The following is a 21512-nucleotide window of genomic DNA, read 5'->3' on the forward strand; positions in this document are numbered from 1 at the left end:
CCTCCATTGTTCAAATGCTCTAGATTTTGTACATTGGTTGCCATGAAACAAAACAGACACTAAGACAATTTGTTTGATGATGGAACATAGCCCCAGGCAAGTCTTTAAATGTGAACATAATCGCCATTCTTGCAGATCCAAGCATGAGAAATTGCAAACGCCTCTTTTAAGTCTCAAAAAGGCTTTTAATGCGCTGAAGGTCAGGGCCAAGACATTCAGAGATCCCGACTAGGTTTCTATATCCTTACTTTCTTTTAAGAAATTGAAGAGCTGTATACTTCAGTGATCTTACCTGAAGCTTCAAGCTGTTCTTTAGCTCAGTTAAGATTTCAAAAGCCGTAAGGAAAAAAATTGCTGAACTTCCCATTTGCACTTCAGATTTTCAGCACAGAAGGACATTAGGCTCATCGTGCGTTTGCCAGTTCAACACATCCTTTGCCCCTAAATTAATCAATTATCCTAAGAAAAACAAAAATCCACATAGTCCAAGATAGAACAGATGGAGAGGCTTAGAAAAATTATCTGGGAGAGGCTTGTAAACTCTGCACACAGATTTATTTAGGTGATCAATAAGAATTCTGGTAATTATTCCCAACACAAAGCATGATCTTAAATTTAAAAAGAACACAATATCCTCCTGGAATACAACTACAATTTTAAAGTGAATGGAAAAAAACACAATAGCAAAATTTTCAATTCAGCATTTTGCTTCAGTAGATGTAAGATGCGGAGATAGCTAATTTTCACAACACCTTATGGAATATTTGGATCTACCATACACTTCATACTTGCTGAAATTAAACAATACCTCTCACAAGTGCCAACCCTGCAGAAATAAACCTCGACATGACTACCTTCAGTGTCAGTGAGATTTGAAATCAGTCCAGAATTTCATTTTCTTTTGAAATTATCTATTTTCCATCAATTGCAAGAACTTGTGCCTGTTTGATGGTGTCAAGGTAAAAGGGTCTTCATCGCCAGTGAAATGTGCAACAGTGCTTGGATGTGTTTCCCAGATATTCAATGGCAGCGATGTGACTCGGTGGCTGAATGAATGACTGGTACATTTTGCACCATACTGGTGGCTCAGTTGGAAAGAATCACCAGTACAGTAAAAACAATACATTTTTAGTCTGCGCTGACTTGTGAAGTACAGTTTTACAGCTGATATGAGCAAGATGTTTTTTTGCCACTGCACTTCTGGAAGTTATCTAGTGATCCATCACTGTTGGTAAGTACACTTCAGAGTTTTGGTGAAAATTTCCTCCTGCTACAAAATCTATCTGACTGCCTTTGGTCATCTCCATCCTACTTCCCCCTCCTCCCCATCTCATCCCACTTTAATTATCATCATTATTAAACAATAATAAAAAAAAATCTTGCATTAGATACAACACCTTTTCACATCAATAATACTTGCATTTGATATAGTGCCTAACATGTCTTTGAAACATCTCAAATCACTTTAAAGACGTCAAAAGGTCGTTAAAGTGCTTTGAGACATTTTAACTACATGAAAGGTGCTATACAAGTGCAAGTTGTTTGCACTTTTGTGCTCTTCACATAGGACAATATCTTACAATGCAATTACCCATGTCACAGAAACTTTGCGAAGTGGTTTGAGACATTCAATGTTATAAGTGTTATACTGAATGCAAGAATTATCATCATCAGCACAGTCTTCCATACTCCATCCACTGGGATTTGCTATTGTAATCACACAATACAAAAGACACTGCAAGTAAAGCTCTGGCATTGTTAAGAGTACAACAACAACAAAATTATATTATAGAGCACCTTTCAAGTTAGGAGGACATCCCAAAGTGCTGAATAGTCATGGGTGGGGGCCCGATCATGGGGGAGGGGTGGTGTAGGGGTGGAGGAAGGCCGAACGGAGGGAGCGGGCAGATTGGTAGGGAGTCAGCAGGTCAGAGAGGTAGGAGGGGGCAAGGCCATGGATGGCCTTGAAAGTAAGGACGAGGATCTTAAACCCAATCCTCTGGGAGATGGAAAGCCAGTGGAGCCGGGTGAGGGTGGGAGTGATGGGGTCATGGAGCCTGGTGCGTGAGAGTACACAAGCTGCAGAGTTTTGGATAATCTGCAGCTTGTGAAAGGAAGAGTTGGGAAGGCCGATGAGGAGGGAGTTTCCATAATCGAGCCTTGATGCAACAAATGCGTGGGTGAGGGTTTCGGCAGCCTGAGGGGTGAGGCAGTGGCGGAGGCTGGCAATGTTGCGGAAGTGGTGGTAGGCAGTGTCGATCATGGTGCGGGTGTGGAGGAGAACCCAGGTTCCTGACTGGCTTAGTGAGGTTGAGTGTGCAACCGTGAAGGCGCTGGCCAATCAGGAGGGCCTCCGTCTTGCTGATGTTGAGTTGGAGAAAGTTGTCCCTCATCCAAGACTTGATGTTGGACAGGCAGTCGGTCAGGACACCAGTAGTCCTGGAGTTGAGGGTGGAGGCAAAGAGATAGAGTTGGGTGTCATCTGCATACATGTGGAAATTTACCCCAAGTCTGTGGATGATGTCACCAAGGGGGAGCATGTAGAGGGTGAAGAGGAGGGGACCGAGGACAGAGCCCTGAGGAACACCGCACAAGACGGTGCAGGGGGCTGGAGGAGAAGCCGTTTGCTGCGACAAAGTGGAGACGGTGTGAAAGGTAGGACCAGTCAAGGACAAAACCTTGAAAGTTGAGGTGGGAGGAGAGGCAGTGGAGGAGGATTGAGTGGTCCACGGTGTCAAGGACGGCGGAGAGGTCGAGGAGGACGAGGAGGCAGAGGGAGCCCTGGTCACACGTGATCAGGATGTCATTTGTGACCTTGACCATAGCAGTTTCCGTGCTGAGGGCAACACCGAAACCCAATTCATGGAGGGAGTGGGAGGAGAGGAAAGAGCGAAGCTGGGAGGTAATGGCTCTCTCAAGGAACTTGGATAGGAAGGGCGGTATGAGATGGGATGGTAGCTGGATAGCTGTGATGGGTCAAGATAAGGTTTCTTCAAGGTGGGGATGATGATAGCTGTTTTAAGGCAATCAATTTCAATGCCGTTCAATGCCCAGGATTGAGGTGGCTGCCCAACGTGTTTGCATTACTATATACTATAATGATGAAATCAAAAAGACTACAAAAGACTGAGACACTAGGGTTATTAATCAAGGTTGTGAGTTTCCACTGTACAATCATCTCATTTCGAACATTAACAATTTTCATAGTTTTAAAATCTATATTCTTCTTCCTCAACTTCATTACAGTTTGGTCCCGTCCTTATTATTACATATTAATCCCTTGCCATGGCTTAGATGGCTATACAGAAAATATTTTTGTACAGCACTGTGTACAGCACATTGACAAAAACAAATGGGCATTTCTCAAATTAATCATCTATCAAAGATGGTGTGTGGTTTGCAGTACGTGACACGAGTATCATTGGGCAATCGTACACTGCTTTCCACTTTGCAGAAATAGAAGTTCTGAATGATATGGCAACTGCTATTGCATTCCAGGACAGTAAAATACGTTCAAATACCCATTTCATACACTTACTCAGTGAATCAAAAAAACGGATTTCGTAAAACTAATTTCATAGCAGTCAATGAAAGTTCATGATAACCAACACAGATGCCTTACCAGACAAGACCTTGTTCAGAACCCCTGAAATTTTGCTAAAATGCAACAGCCGATGCCATCACAATACAGTAATCACTGCTGACAGGCCATAATGCGTCTACTTTGTCTTCATTTGGGCTGGCAATGCACCGGTGACTAAAATGTGGCAACCAGCTTCATCATATTGCTACACGCTGTGAGCACAAGATAAAATCCTTCCTTACTGAAGGTGATGTTTATGAAAGAAAGTGATTGACAGATATCATTCACATCAACTTTGAATAGGAAACTCTTCATGAGTTTCAAAGACCAAAGCAAAATGAGTGGTCCAGGAGTCGAGTGGCACTTAATTAATTTAGCTGTTTCTGTTTATTTGTTTGTGTGTCAGTCTACCTTAGTTGGTAGAATACTCCTCCTGAGAAGTTTGTGAGTTCTAGCCCTATGTTGGGACTCGATCTTATAGACACAGGTCACACTCCAGCACACTAATGGGAAGATATAACATCAGGGAGTGCAGTCTTACAAAACAGAATTTAAAGAGAGATTTTTGCTGCAGATTCTTCAGGTGGATAGTACTATTCAAAATAGAAAGGCATTTCTTCCAACATCCTGCAAAATAATCCTGCAAATAATGGCGGTTTAATGGCAGACCTGGCTGATAAAATGGCTGCTGTGTTAGCCTTCAAAGCAATCACTACACTTGACAGTTATTACTGTGTTGAACTGATTTTTTTATTTAAGACATTACAAAGAAATAAATGTTCTTTCTTGTCATGAGATTGTCTGTTGCTCTCCTCTTCTTATCTTCAAAAAACAAATTGCTGACTGAGGATTTTTGGTCTACCTTCAACATGGATAGAATTATCTTTTAACTTTTAAGGTTAATCCACAACATTTCCAACCCATTAGAATTAACCCACCTAAAGTAATAGTAATCATGGTCATCGGCCTGAAACATTAACTTATGTTACTCTCTCCATAGATGCTGCCTGATCTGATGAGTGTTCCAGTAACTTCTGTTTTTATTACAATATACATGGTTCCATTGATATTACACACTTTTGGTTCCATGTCATTTTCTTGTCTTCCCCATTCATCAACATGACATTGCATCTGCAGAATGCTGAATGTATTGAAAGACTTTCAAAAATAGCAAACAAGAATAAGAAATGTTCACCAGATGTATGCATGCCATTCTGTAAGAACCGGGAAAACAAGATACCAAAAAGAACTCTAATTTTAACCCCATAAACAGTGCTACTCAGAATTTAAAAGAATTAAACAGCTAATTTCATGGCAGACGAGCAATGGCAGATAGTCTGACAGTTGTATTACCTATTTCAGCAAACTAATACGACTGTATTCTGCAAAACATCAATAAGTAATTATCAGTGGTCAAGGAACAGAATTAATCTTATCCACCAACACTTAGTGTACAATAGTGTTACCATCATTATTTCTCAGGAAAAGGAAAAATTGCAAATGATGTGTTTCTTCATCCCAAGTTTCACCCTGAACACCTAACATTCTTCCCTTATCCATTAAAAATCCAAGCATCCCAGAAAATGTATGATCCCTTTCCCCTCCCACACACAAACTCAATTTGCAGTGTAATCAGTCTACAGACTGGGACTTTTAAAGAAGATTTACACGTGGCAGCTTGATGTTGAACTATTCCATCAAACTATATTATCCTACATTGGTCATACTGAACTACCTTGTTTATTCAGTTATACTGCCTAAGGCATCAAGTACTTTGAAATCCCCCTTGTACGGTGGCACAACTGTAACGTTGCTGATCTTTATATGACTTTATATGCCTCCTCTATCTTAGTAAAAATGCCAGTGTCAACAAGGGACACAAAGTGTATAGAGACAACATTGTGTGTTATTATTATAAGATGTCACTCAACTGGCAAAAAACACGAAATAACTAAATAACTACAGAAGGCAGAGAGCATTAACTCCACTTGTAGAAAACATGTTCATAACCAACACAATTCAGCAGTTCACATGGATTCAATTTTCCTTTCAGAGGAATTCTAATAAACATAGTAGACTGGGTCCCATGATAAACTTCAGATTAACACCACATTGCTGTCTGTGTTTAGATTTGATATACAGTACGTATAAAGCAAGCCAATCTTGTACCATATTGTAATAAGTTAATTTATATGTCCATGTCAATAACAGCAAATTTACAATCCTTGGACTGTCGAGCAAGTAAAAATGCTTACACAGGTAAAACTATTTTTTACAAAATGTAATCTCATAACTGCAGCCACCAGAACGTTGGACTCCATTCAAATTAAATGTGGAAGAAAGGATTTTGAAAGAAAGAATTGTTGTAGTGTAGTAGTGTTGAAATGCCTCAAAGTACATTACAGCAATTGCTGTAGGCATCAGGTGTAGTGACTATTTTAGGGGGGGAAAAAGCTTTATAGTCAAATCCAGAAGAATCTGTTTAGCCTACAGATGTGTCACAATAGTGCAGCTTTGCCCTTGGCTTCCCTCCAGCTAACATAATACAGTAATTTATATTGAGACTAACCAATAATGCAAGACAGCAAAGACGAACATTTTAGCTTCAGTAGGTTAACATTCACATACCATGATGATAATACTGTGCTAGCTAAAATTCAGGTTGTCAGTTTTACAAACACTTAAACCAGGCAATTTATTAGAAAATGATCTTATTGTACTTTTTCTTAAAATATAATTTTGCTCATTGAAACAGTTTGCTCGATTTTAAAACAATAGATTAACTTGGTTAAACAACAAAGAAACTAATGTCAGAAATCAATTTGATATTCTTTGCTGATCTTTATATGGCTTTATATGCCAACAGAACAAAATACAATTTATCTTTTCAATTATTCTTTTCAGTGAAATAAACTGCAGTGCTGCATAGTGCAAACTCAAAACATAGATAATTATTTGGGGAGGACAATCTTGCAGGGCTACGGGGAGAGCGCGGGGGAGTGGGATTGATTTGAATAGCTCTTTTCAAATAGCTGGCACAGTTGTGATGGCCTCCTTCTGTGCTATATAATTCTATGATTCTATGATTACTTCCACAGTTGTTCATTCACTGAAAGCAACAATCAAGTGTCATCTGCAAAACTGCTCTGGTTACAATAAAATAATTCAGTGTTTCACATATTCAAAGGTATACTGGCATTTGTGAACCAGTGGAGGTATACTTCCTTTCTTAGACCAGTTAAACGTTTCAGTACATCAAAAAGGTTCCTTTTAAATGTTGCTCCCCCCTCCATATACAAATAATTTTTTGAGTTTGGCCTACAAAATAGTCAATTCACTTTACAGTATATTCTGTGAAGTGCTTTGAGACTTCTCAAAGACATGATAAAGTATCATATCAAATGCAATGATTATCATTATAATTATGAAGACATCCAATATGATGGAGTAAAAAATTGCAGCACAATTCCTTTACGAAGCTTTTTCGCTTGTGGTAGGCTTGCTAATCCTACTTGCAGAGTGGAGGAGTTTTACAGCAAATCTGTTTTGAATTAAAATGGTCCAGAAGTGGAAGTACTTTGTAAGTAATATGGGTTGTTAAGGAAAGGAATAGAGCAGCAGTGCATAAGTTCAGCCTGTTCTTGTCCAACAGGAGGAAATACTGGAAAGCACAATGAAATCTTGATACAACAGTTTACTGTGTACCTGAATTAACACTAAATCCAAATAGATTCTAGCAGAATTGTATATACTTGCTAAGGACTGAATAATCGAGGATCATCTGTCATGATGAAGACAATCAACTACCCTTCTTGCGCAGGCTGGTAAGCAGGATTTTCTTTGACTGAGATGGCTCTTATTATGCTTGCTATTAATAGTAGATGGTAGGTATCACTGCAATACAATCACCATTGTTTTTCCATCCAAGTCTTGTGAAAACTGTTTGAAATGGGAATAAGTGAGCACGAGAACACCCTTTCTGAAGAAAATGAGAAATCATTTAGATCTATTATCCTAATCTGCTGACTTTCATAAGAAATTGGTAATCTTTTACTTTGAAAAATTATCATATCCATTTTAAATAACTGCGTAAACCAAAGATCAAAAGCATTACATCCAGTTCAAAATTCTACTGAGATGAACAGTTTGAACCTGTTTGAACACACTGTCTGCAATTTTCTTCTACAAATAATCTGCATTTTTTTAAAAATTCAAACTACTATTTTTGCTTTGTTTTGCTTCCAGACCTTGACTGTTATCTCTGATTTGGTTCCCTGGTGAATAGTGACATTCATACCGCATAAAGTTCACATTTCTGCAACAACTTGCATGTGGCTACAGTCACGGAGCTTGGGTCTAGGCCTTTTGAGCACTACATTTTATAAGGGATGCCTCTGTCAAAGAAAGAGTCAACAAGTTCAAGTCTCACAGACTGTTTGCCTCTGAAATTCTGCAGTCTGCTCACAATAAGCTTGAAGTAGTTAGAAAACTCAAGAGATATCTAAAAACATTTGTTTTAAAGTCAATGTACATTTACACTACCCTTCCATTAAATAAGCCAGAATTTACTTTCCTTATCTGAATAGAAACCAGATTCCACGCGAGATGTAGTTACACTGGACAAATATAGTGCCTCACAATTACCAAAGCAGATTTGGGCTTCCATTAACTCCTGTTGCCATTATCTTTAAATCATCCTTACATTTGATTTCTATGGCTTACTTCCTATTTCCATCAAAGAAATCTCTGCAAAGAAAACGCAAGGTAATAAAAAGAATTACACTGCGTAAATATTTCAAATGAAAGTCAAACCTGTGCAAATCCTTGAAGAGGATTCTGCAAATCAAGAGATTGTAGTTAATATCAACATGCTCGATAATCTGACTCATCTGATTTGCAGCTTCTTAAGAAAAGGTCTTTCACAACCTTCTCTGATACCAAAATTAATTATGTCCTCTTTCTCTATCAGACCTCTATATAACATAATTATAGTTGTTCACTTGAAATTAAATTTCAACCAGGCCACAGGAAAGCACAATCAAACTTTGAAGTTTTATCTGTTTACTGTGATACATAAGAGTGCAACCTCATATCTTGCTCAAACAATCTTATTGAAATATTTATTGTGCTATTCCAAAGAGTTTAGTCATTTTTCAGTCCAGAGGGCTGAGGAATACAAAGTACTGTGCTGGGCCTTCCAGATCATTTTCCAAATCTCCCTTCTCTAATAAAATAAAACACTGTATAATTGTATACCCACATTATTTCTAATGCCTAATAACAACAACAACTTAGATTTATATAGCGCCCTCCACGCCAACGGCGTCTCAGAGCGCTTCACAGTAACAGATCCTGGGACCGAGCCAAGGGGAGGGGGTGGGGAAGGTGACCAAAGGCGCAGTCGAAAATAAGTCTTTTTTAACGGACATTTTGCAGGGAAATGCAGGTGGGCCTGGAGGGGGGGAGGGAGGAGAGAGTGGTGCGGAGAGGATTTTGGGTTGTACAGGAGAGATGGTTGTGGAGAGCTGTGTGAGTTGGGGAGGGTATGTATGAGGGAAGGGGGAGTTGGGTTTGCCTTAAGGAGACGGTTTGAGCGGAGGGAGTGAGTGATGGGACATGTGGGGTTGCTGCTCTGGGAAAGCCAGTGCCGGCAGCCACAATGGGCCCGGCGGAGGACGCCCAGGCTGGAGCAGAAGGAAGTGGTGATGGGGTCGAGGAGAGAGAGAAGGCGGGGAGGGCGGTGGGAGAGAAGGACAGGGGGGGGAGTAGCGGATAGAGGTAGGTGGGTGGGAGGAGAGACATAGAGTGGGGGGGGGGGAGAGACATTTGGAGTGGAGGGGGAGGATTGGGTCGAGGCGGCAGCCAAAACGCACACGCAGAGACCGGGAGCGAGCGATAAATACATAAAACAATCTCTAAGGGTTGCTATTCTGAAGAATGAGATCCAATAGGTCAAAAGGCTTTCACATACAATCCTCGCTTGTGATCTAATACCACACTCTTCATTTGCTCCAACTTTTAGGAGCCAACTTTTCTGCCCCACAAATGTTTTATTAAAGGATAGTGACATAGAGGACTGTTCCACGGAAGTGAACAGCTAGTTTCCCACACCATTGCTAATATGTTGCCTGGAAAATGTTAAGTTATAAAGGTAATCAAGCCATCAGAATTGCCTGAACAGTTTACCTGAGTTCCAGATCATGGCAACATTATGATCATTCCTTTTGATTTAAAGTGTGCACGGGTAAACAATGACTTACCTTCATTGAACACCTTTCACATTGGGATGATGTCTCAAGCAAAGCACTTCACACACAAGATGGGTAAAAAACACAATTAAAGAGATAGATTTTAAGGCAGGCTTTGAAAACAGGGAGGGAGGGGGGGCAAGGTTGCAGGGCTCCTGGATGATGTTCAAGAAGCGGAGGCAGAACAGCAGAAAGCTCGTCCACTGATGGTGGGGCAGAAGTTATGAAGCAGGCCAGTATCTGCTAAGTGTAGGGATCAGCTTGGGCAATAAGATTGATTGCAGAAGCTTGCAGAGACAGAGTGCCAAGGCACTGAAGGCATTTGGAAGTTAGGACAAGAATTTTGAATTTGGTCGGCTGGAGGATGAGTGGTCAGTAGTCGAGCAATGGCTCGTGGTGCATAGTACAGGAAAGCACACTGGATACCAAATAGCGCTTCAGTTTCTAAGTAATATACCTAGGCCACTTAATAATCTGTACACTTATAAAGCCACTTGTAATTGCACCAAAGGAACCATATTTAAACCACAAAACAATTCGGGTTTTATTCAAGGTAGATGTACCAAAATTTAAACAAGTCTGGATAAAATGTGCTGGTCTCCCCTAAATCCAGTGCACAAAGTTGAGAGCATTATTTGGCTTTTAATTACAAACTTTACATGCCCAAAAGTAGTATCTGGTTAATCAGCATCAGACTCATCTAAACTTTCAATTCCCACAGCAAAGAAGTTCAACATGGACAACTTGAAAAAGTGCACATTATCACACTACTCATACCTACTCTATTAAAAAAAGACCAAATTTTCATTGCTTCTACTCAATTTCTAAAACCTAATGCCACACAGTACATGGCATATAAATGACATTTTTGCATTTAGCTTTCTGACAAGTATCAAATGAAGACCTTTTAAATAAATAAATGAATAAACAAACAAACAAACCTTTTGCATCTCCTGTTTTATTCCAATAACTTCAGGAATAAAATTATGTGACATGCAATTCTCTATGTAATACATTTTCCATTTCACTGAAGCAACGCTGATGTTGAAGTTAATTTTCAAGAGGAATCGTTTGCCAAATGTAGTAAATGCTTTCAAATTTGCAATTCCATCATCTCTTTGAACGCCTCTTATACATAGGACAGCTGCAATTTCAATCCTGACACTGGATCAAATAAAATCCTGATACTAATGAAGGAAATGCTACTTAAAATGCTGAATTGCTCACAGAATTAACCAACAATTGAAGCGATTACTATTTCTCTTCGCCCGAATCAATAATAGTCCTTGCATTTGATTAAAGCACCTGATCATACTGTTGAGACATCTCAAAGCACTTCACAGAATTTTTTTTTAAAACTGTGAAGTATTCTAACTGTTTATTTGTAGGCAAAAATGGCAGCCAATTTATGCATTATCAATGATCTACAGCCAGTCATGATCTGAATGACTAATTTTATCTGGGGGGAATTGTCAGCCAGGAAACTGGACAAGACCCCTTTCTGTTGTCAAAGAGTTTCAAGGAATCCTTAACAACCACCTGAACAGGTTGATAGTTTCTCAGTTTAATGTTTCATACAAAGGTCATGAACTCCGACAATGCAGTGCTCCAACAAGTCAATTATGTAGAAGATTCTCCATCACAGAGTCTGATGCTGGAGAGGATCCAGGTTTCAGAGTTCTGGATGATGTGCAGCTTGTCTATGGAGGAGCCAGGGAATCTAGCATGCAGGATGCTCAAATAATTGAGCCCGAATGTGATGACGATGTGGATGAGGTCAAGAGGGGAGGGAGTGAAGTCCTTACAAACAAGAAATATCCAGTCATGAAAATATCTCCATCTTTGGACAGGATTCTATAATTATTTTCCTGTTCCCACCATTAGATAGACAGACAACTTCTTCCCAAGCCAATGACAGTCTAAGCATTGAACCACACACAATCCCTGCAAAATCAAATAGAAAGAAGCTATATATACACGTCACACATCTAGCAACTCTGCAAGAATTCATCGAGAAGCATAGACTTATGGAAGGTAGAAGCTTTTCATGATCCAGCTGTAAACATTTTTAATAGGTAAAATATTTACAACAAAATGAAAAGTTCCCTATTTTAAAAACACATACATGTTTTACAATGATTAACGTTAGTTCAAAGCATTTGGTTACATAGAACTAATCATCAACTGGAAATTTTAATGAATGTATCGTGCATGTAATATGTTGCCAAGACAAGTTACTATTTAACGTTTTCCCAAATGGTTACAACTCACTGCCACCATCACTCAATGTGCTAAGTGAATTTAAGATCACTGTTGTGTTTTGTTGATTGTCTTAATTTATATTGATCAACACATTACATCCTCTTTCTCAAAGATTCTATGGTTGATTTACAAATTACATTAGAGCCAAGTTATAACCTGGGCCAAGAAAAGTGGAAAATAATATTTACTCCAATTGCGGGAATCTTTGACCACATTTTGCGGGAAATTGCAGGGGTTTGATTGGTGCTATTGAGATACATTTTATTGCCAGACTGCACTTTCTCCACTTTATTAATAAAAACTAATCATGACGAAATAACACAAATTAGATTGTGGTTATTAATTTCTTCTTAAATAAAACTGGGCGGCCCATTTGGGTGGACACGCGCACACCATCGAGAGCCGCCAAAAAACACTCTGGACAAGTGTCCTGACTGCAGGGCTACATGATCTCACCTCTCAGGGCCCAGCACCACACACAGAGAGAGACGCACATTCTCAGAGAGAGACACACATACAGATGAGACACACACACATTCACAGAGACACTCAAACACACTCACATATATAGGAGACAAACACACATACAGAAGAGACAATATACACTCACGTAGAGACACTCACAAACACAGAGACACACAATCTCAACAGCGAGGCCACAGGGTGAAGTGAAGCCCATTTCTCGCTTGCGCCGCAATGCCCATGCACGTCCGCAGTGTCTCTGCCTACAGTGACGTCGGGTAAACAGCCAAGAGGGGCAGAGGTTTCTTCTACCCGTTCCACTTTGCCAACCATTGAGGGGTGTTCCTCTCAGGTCCACTTCACCACCCTGTGTGAGTTGGTAGTATTGGCTGCCTGATCTCTCCGTTACGCTGCACTACTCTAGCTGCCCCTCATCACACTGATGTCGGGTAAACAACCGGGAAAAGCCCGGGGTCCGACACTTCATTGTTTAGCGGGTTTATAGTGGAGGGCACCGTTTATAGCGAAGGGCGGCTGTTTATGCTGCAGCCGCACTTTTCTATGGACCCAGGCTATAACGCGGGTTCGCTAAGATGATTAGGGTGTGGACTTTATCATTTACTTACCAAAAAAATCCAAATGACTGCAGAAAGCCAGTCAGTTCCATCGATGCACTTTAGACATGAAACTGTAATGAGGCTTTAAAACTAGACATTATGCAATGATGAGTTTTGAAGCATGACATTCCAAACTGAAGCATTAAGTACACCAATGGAGTTGGCCAGCTTTCTGCAGGATAGTGTATTTTGCCATTAAGTGATCAGTGAAGTCATGTTGTGAAAGTACTGACCAGCAAACATCCCAATTTGTAAGGTGAGGTGGAATTTTATGGCTCAAACTAGCCTTTCTAATGAGATTCTACTGTTGCAACAATGATTTTTTTAAAAAAATTATGTATTACATATGCACTCTTGGTTGCATTAGCATAAAGTTTTACACAAGCTCATGCACTCGCATTGAAATGTATACCAAAAATTGTTGCAGAAAATACATGCGTTATGCCAGTTCTTTTCATCAATAAAAACAATAAATTGCATTTAAAGGTATTAGTCTTTGTCGGGAGGATCTCCCAATGCCCTGCAGTCGAGGGCTTTTAGGAGCCGGCTGTGGGTTGGATTCGGGAGAGCTGGGTGCCGAAAGGTTGGGGGGGGGGGTGTTGGGGGAGTTGGAAGATAACCATTCTAGTCAAAGAAGGTTGGAGCTTGAAGACAAGGGAAGGGGCAGGAGAAAGAGACTCCTGGGTGGGTTCCAGGGAGTGGGGACAGCCTGAAAGCCTGGCTGAAAGCCTGAGCAGACAACTAGCTGCTACAGTAGTCAATGGTAGGATGGGCAGGGCGAGGTATGGAGTGCAAGCCACGGCCTGCCGAATGGGGAGTGGCCAGGTTAAGAAGGTAGAATGGAGCAAGGCCATGAAGGTATTTTAAAATGACGATGAGTATTTTGAACTCAATCCTCTGGGAGATGGGCAGCCAATGAAGCAAGCTTGCAAGGATGGGGGTGATAGACCAGTGGAGCCTATTGCAAGCTGCAGAGTTCTGGGTCACTGTAAATGATCCACAGCAAGAAAGCCCTTTCTTTTAAAAGAAACCTGACCTCCACTCAGCAGTTACTGTATATCTTTTCCCCAAAGCATTGGTGTCAACTTACTGACTATTCTATGCAATGTGTTTTGAACAGAAAACCAGCAGATAATGAATTCAGATACGTTTTTGCATTAATTGGATTCAAATGGCATTGTTGGAAGACAGCACAAGATGTATATGTTATGCCCCTTTTAATCTGCTGTAGATGATACAGCATTCTTTCCAGCAGCAAAATTGATTTATATTCTCCTGCTGACTTATGTAACCACCTCAAATTTCACTCATCAAGTTCTGAAAAGAGTTCGGCAGACAGATAAGTAAAATGTGAAATATGGCACTGATTATTTCTTTTGTAAATGTTATTAAAGAGCTGGGAGGGCAACTAATTATCAAGCATTAAAAAGAAAACACAGTTCAATGGACAGCCCAACATATGAAGTTTAAAAGTTCAGTAGAATTAGCTACAGCATAACTGAATTCATACTGCATTAGTTCAATTTCCTGGAACAGAAAATCAAACTGGTGCCCCAAGAACCTGATTTGTACTGCACTTTCAGTGGCACTTCAATGTGAAAATTCTATCAAATCGATGCTAAAGTTCGGCATAAATGAGGCAGAATTCTAAGCTTCTGAAGATGCAATACAAAATTCCTTTAGAAGCTACTGGGTAAATGAAGTGCACACAAGTCATGCCGGTCACATTAGTCTTGTATTATTTATACACTGAAGAGATTTAAATATGCACTTCATGAAATTGCTGAACAAGCTATATTATAAACATTTGCACACAGGGCCTATTGTGAACAAAGTACAATAAATGTTAAACAACATGCAAGAGACAAGCTGAAGCCAATTTGAAAAGCTGAAGCCAACTTGAAGTCAAATTCATCTCATAGTTTTGCTTCTAAAATACAGTCGATTCACTTTAGAGTATATTCCTTGAAGCGCTTTGAGACGTCTCGAAGACATGATGAGGCACTATATCAAGTGCAAGGATTATTATTATTAATTCTACTGGACTATTCAAGATTTAATAGAAGCTTTTCATAAATAGTTTCTTCATAGAATATTATTAATGTCACGTTTAGTTTTGTGGCAGAGCCGGGCGATGTTGCGGAGGTGGGGGAAGGCAGAGCAGGTCATGGCACAGATGTGGGGTAGAAAAGATAGTTAAGGGTCAAGCAAGACCCCAAGGTTCTGGACTGGCTTAGTAAGGTCGAGGGTGCAACCCCGGACGGTGATATTGTCAGCGCCTGAGATGTGGAGACGCTGATGGAGCCAATCAGAAGAGCCTCGGTGTTGTTGACGTTCAAATGAAGAAATTTAGCTCTCATTCTGGACTTCATGTCTGATAGATATTCTGTGAGGACAGCAGTGGTTCTGGAGTTCAGGGTGAAGGCAGAGAGGTACAGCTGGGTGTCACCCACATACGTGTGGAAGTTGACCTCATGTCTGCGGATGATGTCACTAAGGAGTATGTAGATAATGAAGAGGAGGGAACCAAGGAAAGAGCCCTGAGGAACACTGCACACGACAGGCGAGAGGAGAAACCATTTGTGGAGATGAAGTGGAGGCAGTGTGAGAGGTACGATCTGAACAAGCTTCTGGTTAAGCTTCCAATCCCACAAAGTACACTCTAATCCACGATGACTTGGGTTTTATCTCTCGATTAAAGCGTGTTTTGCTTCATTTCAAAATCTAGTTACACACTCAGGCTTTTGGTCCAAAGGAAAATAAATACTTTGATGTTTAGGTACTTTTGAAGATGACTGAAACATCACAAATCCACAACAATTTTGATCTTAAAAAGGTCAGAATCTAAACTGACCAGTTACGACAATCCTCAAGACTTACCATATAATGGGGATAAAGCTAGTTAAGCAAATCAGATAATCAAAATATTTTTGAAGAATGTTAAATTATGTCTTTAGCAGTATGAAAAAAAAAAAAAAAATTGCATGCCATGCTGGAATAATGGTCAGAATTTTCACTGAACTGTTAATTAGCAGAACAAAAATACATGGCAGTCTTGATTTAAAACAACCACAAATAAAGAAATGAGGCTATATAATATAGGCAATGAAACAGTCAGTCATTTAAGATGCAGTTAATTACAATCCACAGAGTATAAAATTCCACAAAGTAAAAGGTTTCCCACCACAAATTTTCAAAAGTCAATAACTTTTATCAAGGTGGGTATCATTACGCTTCTCATAATCCCTCCCGTGTTCCCAAAGTTCACCATTAGATCTCAAACATAACAATTACTTCAGTCAAACAGGTTAAAGGTGTGCCCCAATGCACTTCATAGTGTAACCTAGGAAGTGGAATTTCAGTTGTGAATCTATTAAATGATACTGCTGTAGAACTAACAAACCAGAATTGGAAATGGACTTAAAAATAAATATTTAAACTCCATTGGAGGGAGGGGGAGGCAGTAAGATCAACATACATTGTTTAGCTTCTTTTTTAACCGCTTCTGATGACTCACACATCTTGTGCTAGATTTGGGAAGGGAAGTTTCATTTCATGAATCTAAGTGAATCCCAAAAGGGTCGCATTGATTTACCAGAAGTGTGCACTGCCGGCAAGCCCGTATGGAGACACAAGGTCGAAAAAATCAAGTAGAAGATGTTTTTTTTTACAGACATCTCCAAAATACCAACTAAATTGATAAAGGAGACAACTTTTTGAAATAGCTTCTGAATATTAGGTTTCAGACTGTGCTACCCCAATTGCAGATATTCAATAATTCATATGTAAATCAATATGCCCTCTGGTCCAGCAGCAACATTAGATGTCCCTAAAATGAGAACAATGATCAAGTAGATTTCCCAGGTACCTCCTAAGAGTCTTATTCCTCATGCTGTGCCTTATGAAGGGCCTCCTCCACTTATCCACACTATCTGTAATAATTCTACTCTACACTCAAACTTCCTTCGATTACATTAGTTAAGTGCACATAACCCCCATTTGTGTCACATTGCAAAGACTGAACTTATGCATTTTTTTAATACAACAAAGAAAATCCAATTTTTCAATTCTTCAAGGACGGTTTCCTTGCTTTTCTTGGTAATCTAACCCCAATAACCACATAAACGGCTTAACATATATTCCTTATTCATCAGTTGACACTCTTGGCCTAAACAAATTCTTAATCTCAAATGGAATTCCCACATCGTTCCCATTATTAAAACTACCTTAGACATTTAGTTTACAAATCAAATCTTCCCAATCCTACCCCCGCCCCTCACACACCTCTTTGCATAAGCCAAGCCCTTCAAAGATAAATATCTGAGGAAGTGCTCTTTACCCCCTTTAACAATCCTAAAAAAGATACAAAGCCAATATGTGATCTTTTACTCATCTCGCATCTACATCTTCTCTCCATTATTCTTTTCTATTTTAATCAATGTGATGGTTACCATTTCATTTCCCTCGCAACCTCTAAATGCGTTGTCCTAACATTCTTCTTGCCCACGTACCTCATTGTTGGAATAAAAATTCATGGTATGGACTCCTATGAACTTACTCGTAGTGAGGGCCTTCTATAACGTTCTGTCTTACCTTTTACAATACAAACCATTTTTAAAAGCTAAGTTGGGCATCACTTAATCACTACTTCTTTATCTACCATGTATGCTCTACACTCTTGTTAATCATGGTGGTACACTGTACTGTGGGCCCTAGATATTCACCTTGATTCCTTAAATTTACTATATAGCAAATTTCTCAAGAAAACTGAATTTCCGATTGAACCAACTTGACAAAAAGAAAATCTGGAACAATTGGTTTATTTTATTTTACCAGGGACGACAAGAAACATATTATTGGTCCAGGTATTTAGCTTAGATTCTAAACTTTTAATTCTATTCTGTCATAGCAGATATTGTAAAGATACGCATTAAGCTGACGTCAGTATCGAGTCTGGGCATTGATCCAAATAACACTATACATTAGGCAGTGCAACATGCAATGAATGTTAATTAACACATGAACAAAAATGTGGAAAGTCTGACAAATTTGTAGTCAGGAATGAAGTCCACTGTGCAAGATAGAAAATAAATGAATTCAGCTTGGTCACTCTTTGTCTCAACTTAAAAATATTAATTATTTTCAAAGATGAATTGGTATCCCAAACAAACACAGCATTGATTTACATAAGCCACAGACACATAAAGGATTCAAAATTGATCAGCTCTTTGCAAGTATGGTCACTGTACTGATAATCTTCAGGCTGCCATCAGGTCCTCCCACACAGGGTGCAATTGAAACCAGAATTGGGCACATGAGTGCAAATCAGCCCAACATTCATGCATCACTGAAATCACAATAATCATTCAAGAATCTATCACTCTTAACATTACTATCTATATCTATTCATATCTCAAACTGCCAATTATATTTGGGGGACTGTTGGCCAGGACAAAAAGAGAAACTGACTTCTCATTCTGAATAGGTCATGGCCTTAACAAGTTAAGTGACCACAGTTAATTTTACCATAAATAAGATTTCAAACATTTGTAAAATAAAGCAAACAATAAATTTATATAAATTTATAGTTGTCCATCTCTGGTTTCAGTGTACAATTTGTGGTATACACTGTGCTCATTTAACAACTTCAGCAATTCCAGTATATTTCTCGAAGTCGTATTACAAATTCATTACTTTCTTGCCAACAAGTCAGAAAAGTCCTGAGACTACACTTTTGTACCCCCAAACGTTTGTTGAGTAGTGATGAATCTTACAAAGAATACAACTTCAAGTGACAGGCAGCGAGGGACATTTGAACGTGTAACCTGTCATAACCAGTGTTTCATAACCACATATTTCTGTGTAATGCTTGACAATAGATTACATTCAGAAAAAAACTAAAGAACGCTGAACCATTCTACACCCATTACGCAAATTAAACTAAAAATAGGAGCAGTGTTAGGCTTATATAATTAGTTTAAAGAAAACTTACAACCTTACTAACTGATAATGAGGTACAGTTTCACAGCCACAGATCACCGTTCCGTAAATTGTCTAAGTTACCATTCTTGTAAGTTCATCCAGTAAGTGTTAAGCATTATTTAATAGTGGCAGGGTGTCAGCACAGTCGAGCCTAAAACTGACCTCATCTACATGATGTACACTTTCAAGCAGAGTTATTGGATGGAAAAAAGGGTTGGAAGGAGGTGGACATTGAAATGAAAAAGAAAAATAGGAACAGAACGGAGCCATTGGGAAAGACATGTAGATAAGTGTAATAATACTATTGGCTAGCAGTAAATAAACTATACTTAGAGACAAGTTCTTTACAAAGTATAATTTTAAATAATTGGAGTAGAAAGGAGGTGAATCATGAGTTCATTGCTTAATTAACAAATATTTCTTTGTCAGCACTGGTGCCTTTCACTATGAATCGTTTAGATTTCTACCAGAAAGTGACAAATGACACTTTTTTCACCTGTGACTAGGGCTCCCTGACTCCTCGTCCTCCTTGATCTCTCTGCTGCCTTTGATACCATTGACCACTCTATCCTCCTTCACCGCCTCTCCTCTCATTTCAACCTTCATGGTTCTGTCTTGAGTGGTTCAGATCCTACCTCTCACACCATCCAGCCCCCGCAAATTCTCGTACGGCATTCCTCGGGGATCTGTCCTTGGTCCTCTCCCTTTTAAGATGTACATGCTCCCTCTTGGGAGACATCATCCGCAGACATGGGGCCAACTGCCACATGTTTGCAGATGACACCGAACTCTCTCTCTCTCTGCCTCTACTTTCGATTTCAGGACTATCGCTGTCCTGATAGAATGTCTGTCAGACATCCTGGATGAGAGCTAACTTTCTCTAGTTGAATGTCAACAAGACAGAGGTCCTTCTGATTGGCTCCTGTCAGCACCTCCACACCTCAGGCACTGACAGCATCAACATCCATGGATGCACCTTATTGAGCCAGTCCAGAATCTTGGCGTAATGTTTGGCCCTCAACTGTCCTTTTATCCCACATCCCTGCCATGATCCTCCCTGCCATATTCCAAGCTTTGCAAGTAATGCACGCATATTATTTTGTGTTATCACTCATCTACAACAAAAAAAATGCTTGCCCAGCGAGTTTAAAAAATAACTATATAATTGAAAGCACCAAGTATCAAACAATTTCAAATGACCAATTTTTATTTTGCTTTTTATGGTCCAACCTTAACTCCTGAACAGAATTACATACACATGTAACTGGTGCATACCCACCAATACATACATATCATAGTATTACGATCAAGGATTTAAAAAAGGTTCACTTGGAAAAATAGATTAAACAGGTTCCAAAAAATACTTACGTGAACAGTCTACTTTGGCAAGTCTACTGTTCCCATCTAACATACCTGCAGAACAAGAGGCTCTGGATTAAAAGACAGTGTCAACAGCAGCTGCATCCGTTCAGAGTCTTTTAAATTCTTCAGTAAAAAGCTGCCAGAATCCTTAGTTTCAGCATATCTGCGCACTATTCGATCGAGGAGTCTTTGTGATGGACAATGCACTAAATCTGACCATCCTTCCACAACATCTGGGGTTAGTAACCGGACATCTCCATTTAAACGAGCAAACTGAGTCTTGTAAATTGCCTGTGTAACATCACAACGTGGACGGCCTGTAGCCCGTTTGCACAGCTTTTGGTCCATCTCAGCCAGTTCCTGGTTTGAACCCAATCGCTTGAGAACAATGCGTCTTGTACCTTCTCGTGGTTCTCCGTACTGAGCAAAGTAGACATTTTTTACATTCAAGAAGTCTAGGAATCGCAAACGACCCCAGGCCTCAAAGTTAATTTGGCCATTCATAAACTTACGACACCAGCTAGTACCAAAGCAGGCTGGGCATTTATTGAGGTGGATGAAACGACGATCCACAAGCTCATTCTTTTGAAATGAGGCAAACAATGAATGCGTATTCATCAACATAAAAACCAAAAGACTCACCACAAACAGGAACTTCAGGCAACGATACATGCGACCAAACTTCAGGGTAAGCAATCGCCACATGATTTTGCCTTTGATTTTTAAATTCTATTGATACACACCCAGTAAGTCTTTGAGTCCACGTCAACAAATATCATTCCCTTACATATCCGGTTTAGATTTTTTAAATGGCAAGCATATATGAGTGACCATTAGTAAACACAGTAGCTTCATGAATCATATGTCCCATTTTCTCCAGCTCTCTTCAAGTTTGTCCAAGGAACATACTGTACTGTAGATTAACCTGGAAAAGAAAAGAGGAACTGTATTATTTAGAGATTAAAATGTCACATGTCCAGAAAATTATATCAAACT

The 21512-nt window shown here is 39.6% G+C and overlaps 1 protein-coding gene across 2 annotated transcripts in view; it reads right to left on the reverse strand.

Moving 5' to 3' along the window:
- The window catches only part of dipk2ab (divergent protein kinase domain 2Ab), a 112966-nt gene that overhangs the window by 85906 nt on the left and 5548 nt on the right, over positions 1 to 21512 (reverse strand). Inside the window, exon 2 of one of the 2 annotated variants that reach the window (XM_007892009.2) lies at positions 21159 to 21441. In XM_007892009.2, the coding sequence (XP_007890200.1) occupies positions 21159 to 21221 (63 nt within the window). In that variant the 5' untranslated portion in view covers positions 21222 to 21441. Of the gene's footprint in view, positions 1 to 20567; positions 21442 to 21512 lie in introns of both variants that reach the window. The other variant, XM_007891922.2, reaches the window with a different exon arrangement.

Source organism: Callorhinchus milii, unplaced genomic scaffold (assembly GCF_018977255.1).
Source record: "Callorhinchus milii isolate IMCB2004 unplaced genomic scaffold, IMCB_Cmil_1.0 Scaffold11, whole genome shotgun sequence".
NCBI lineage: Eukaryota > Metazoa > Chordata > Chondrichthyes > Chimaeriformes > Callorhinchidae > Callorhinchus > Callorhinchus milii.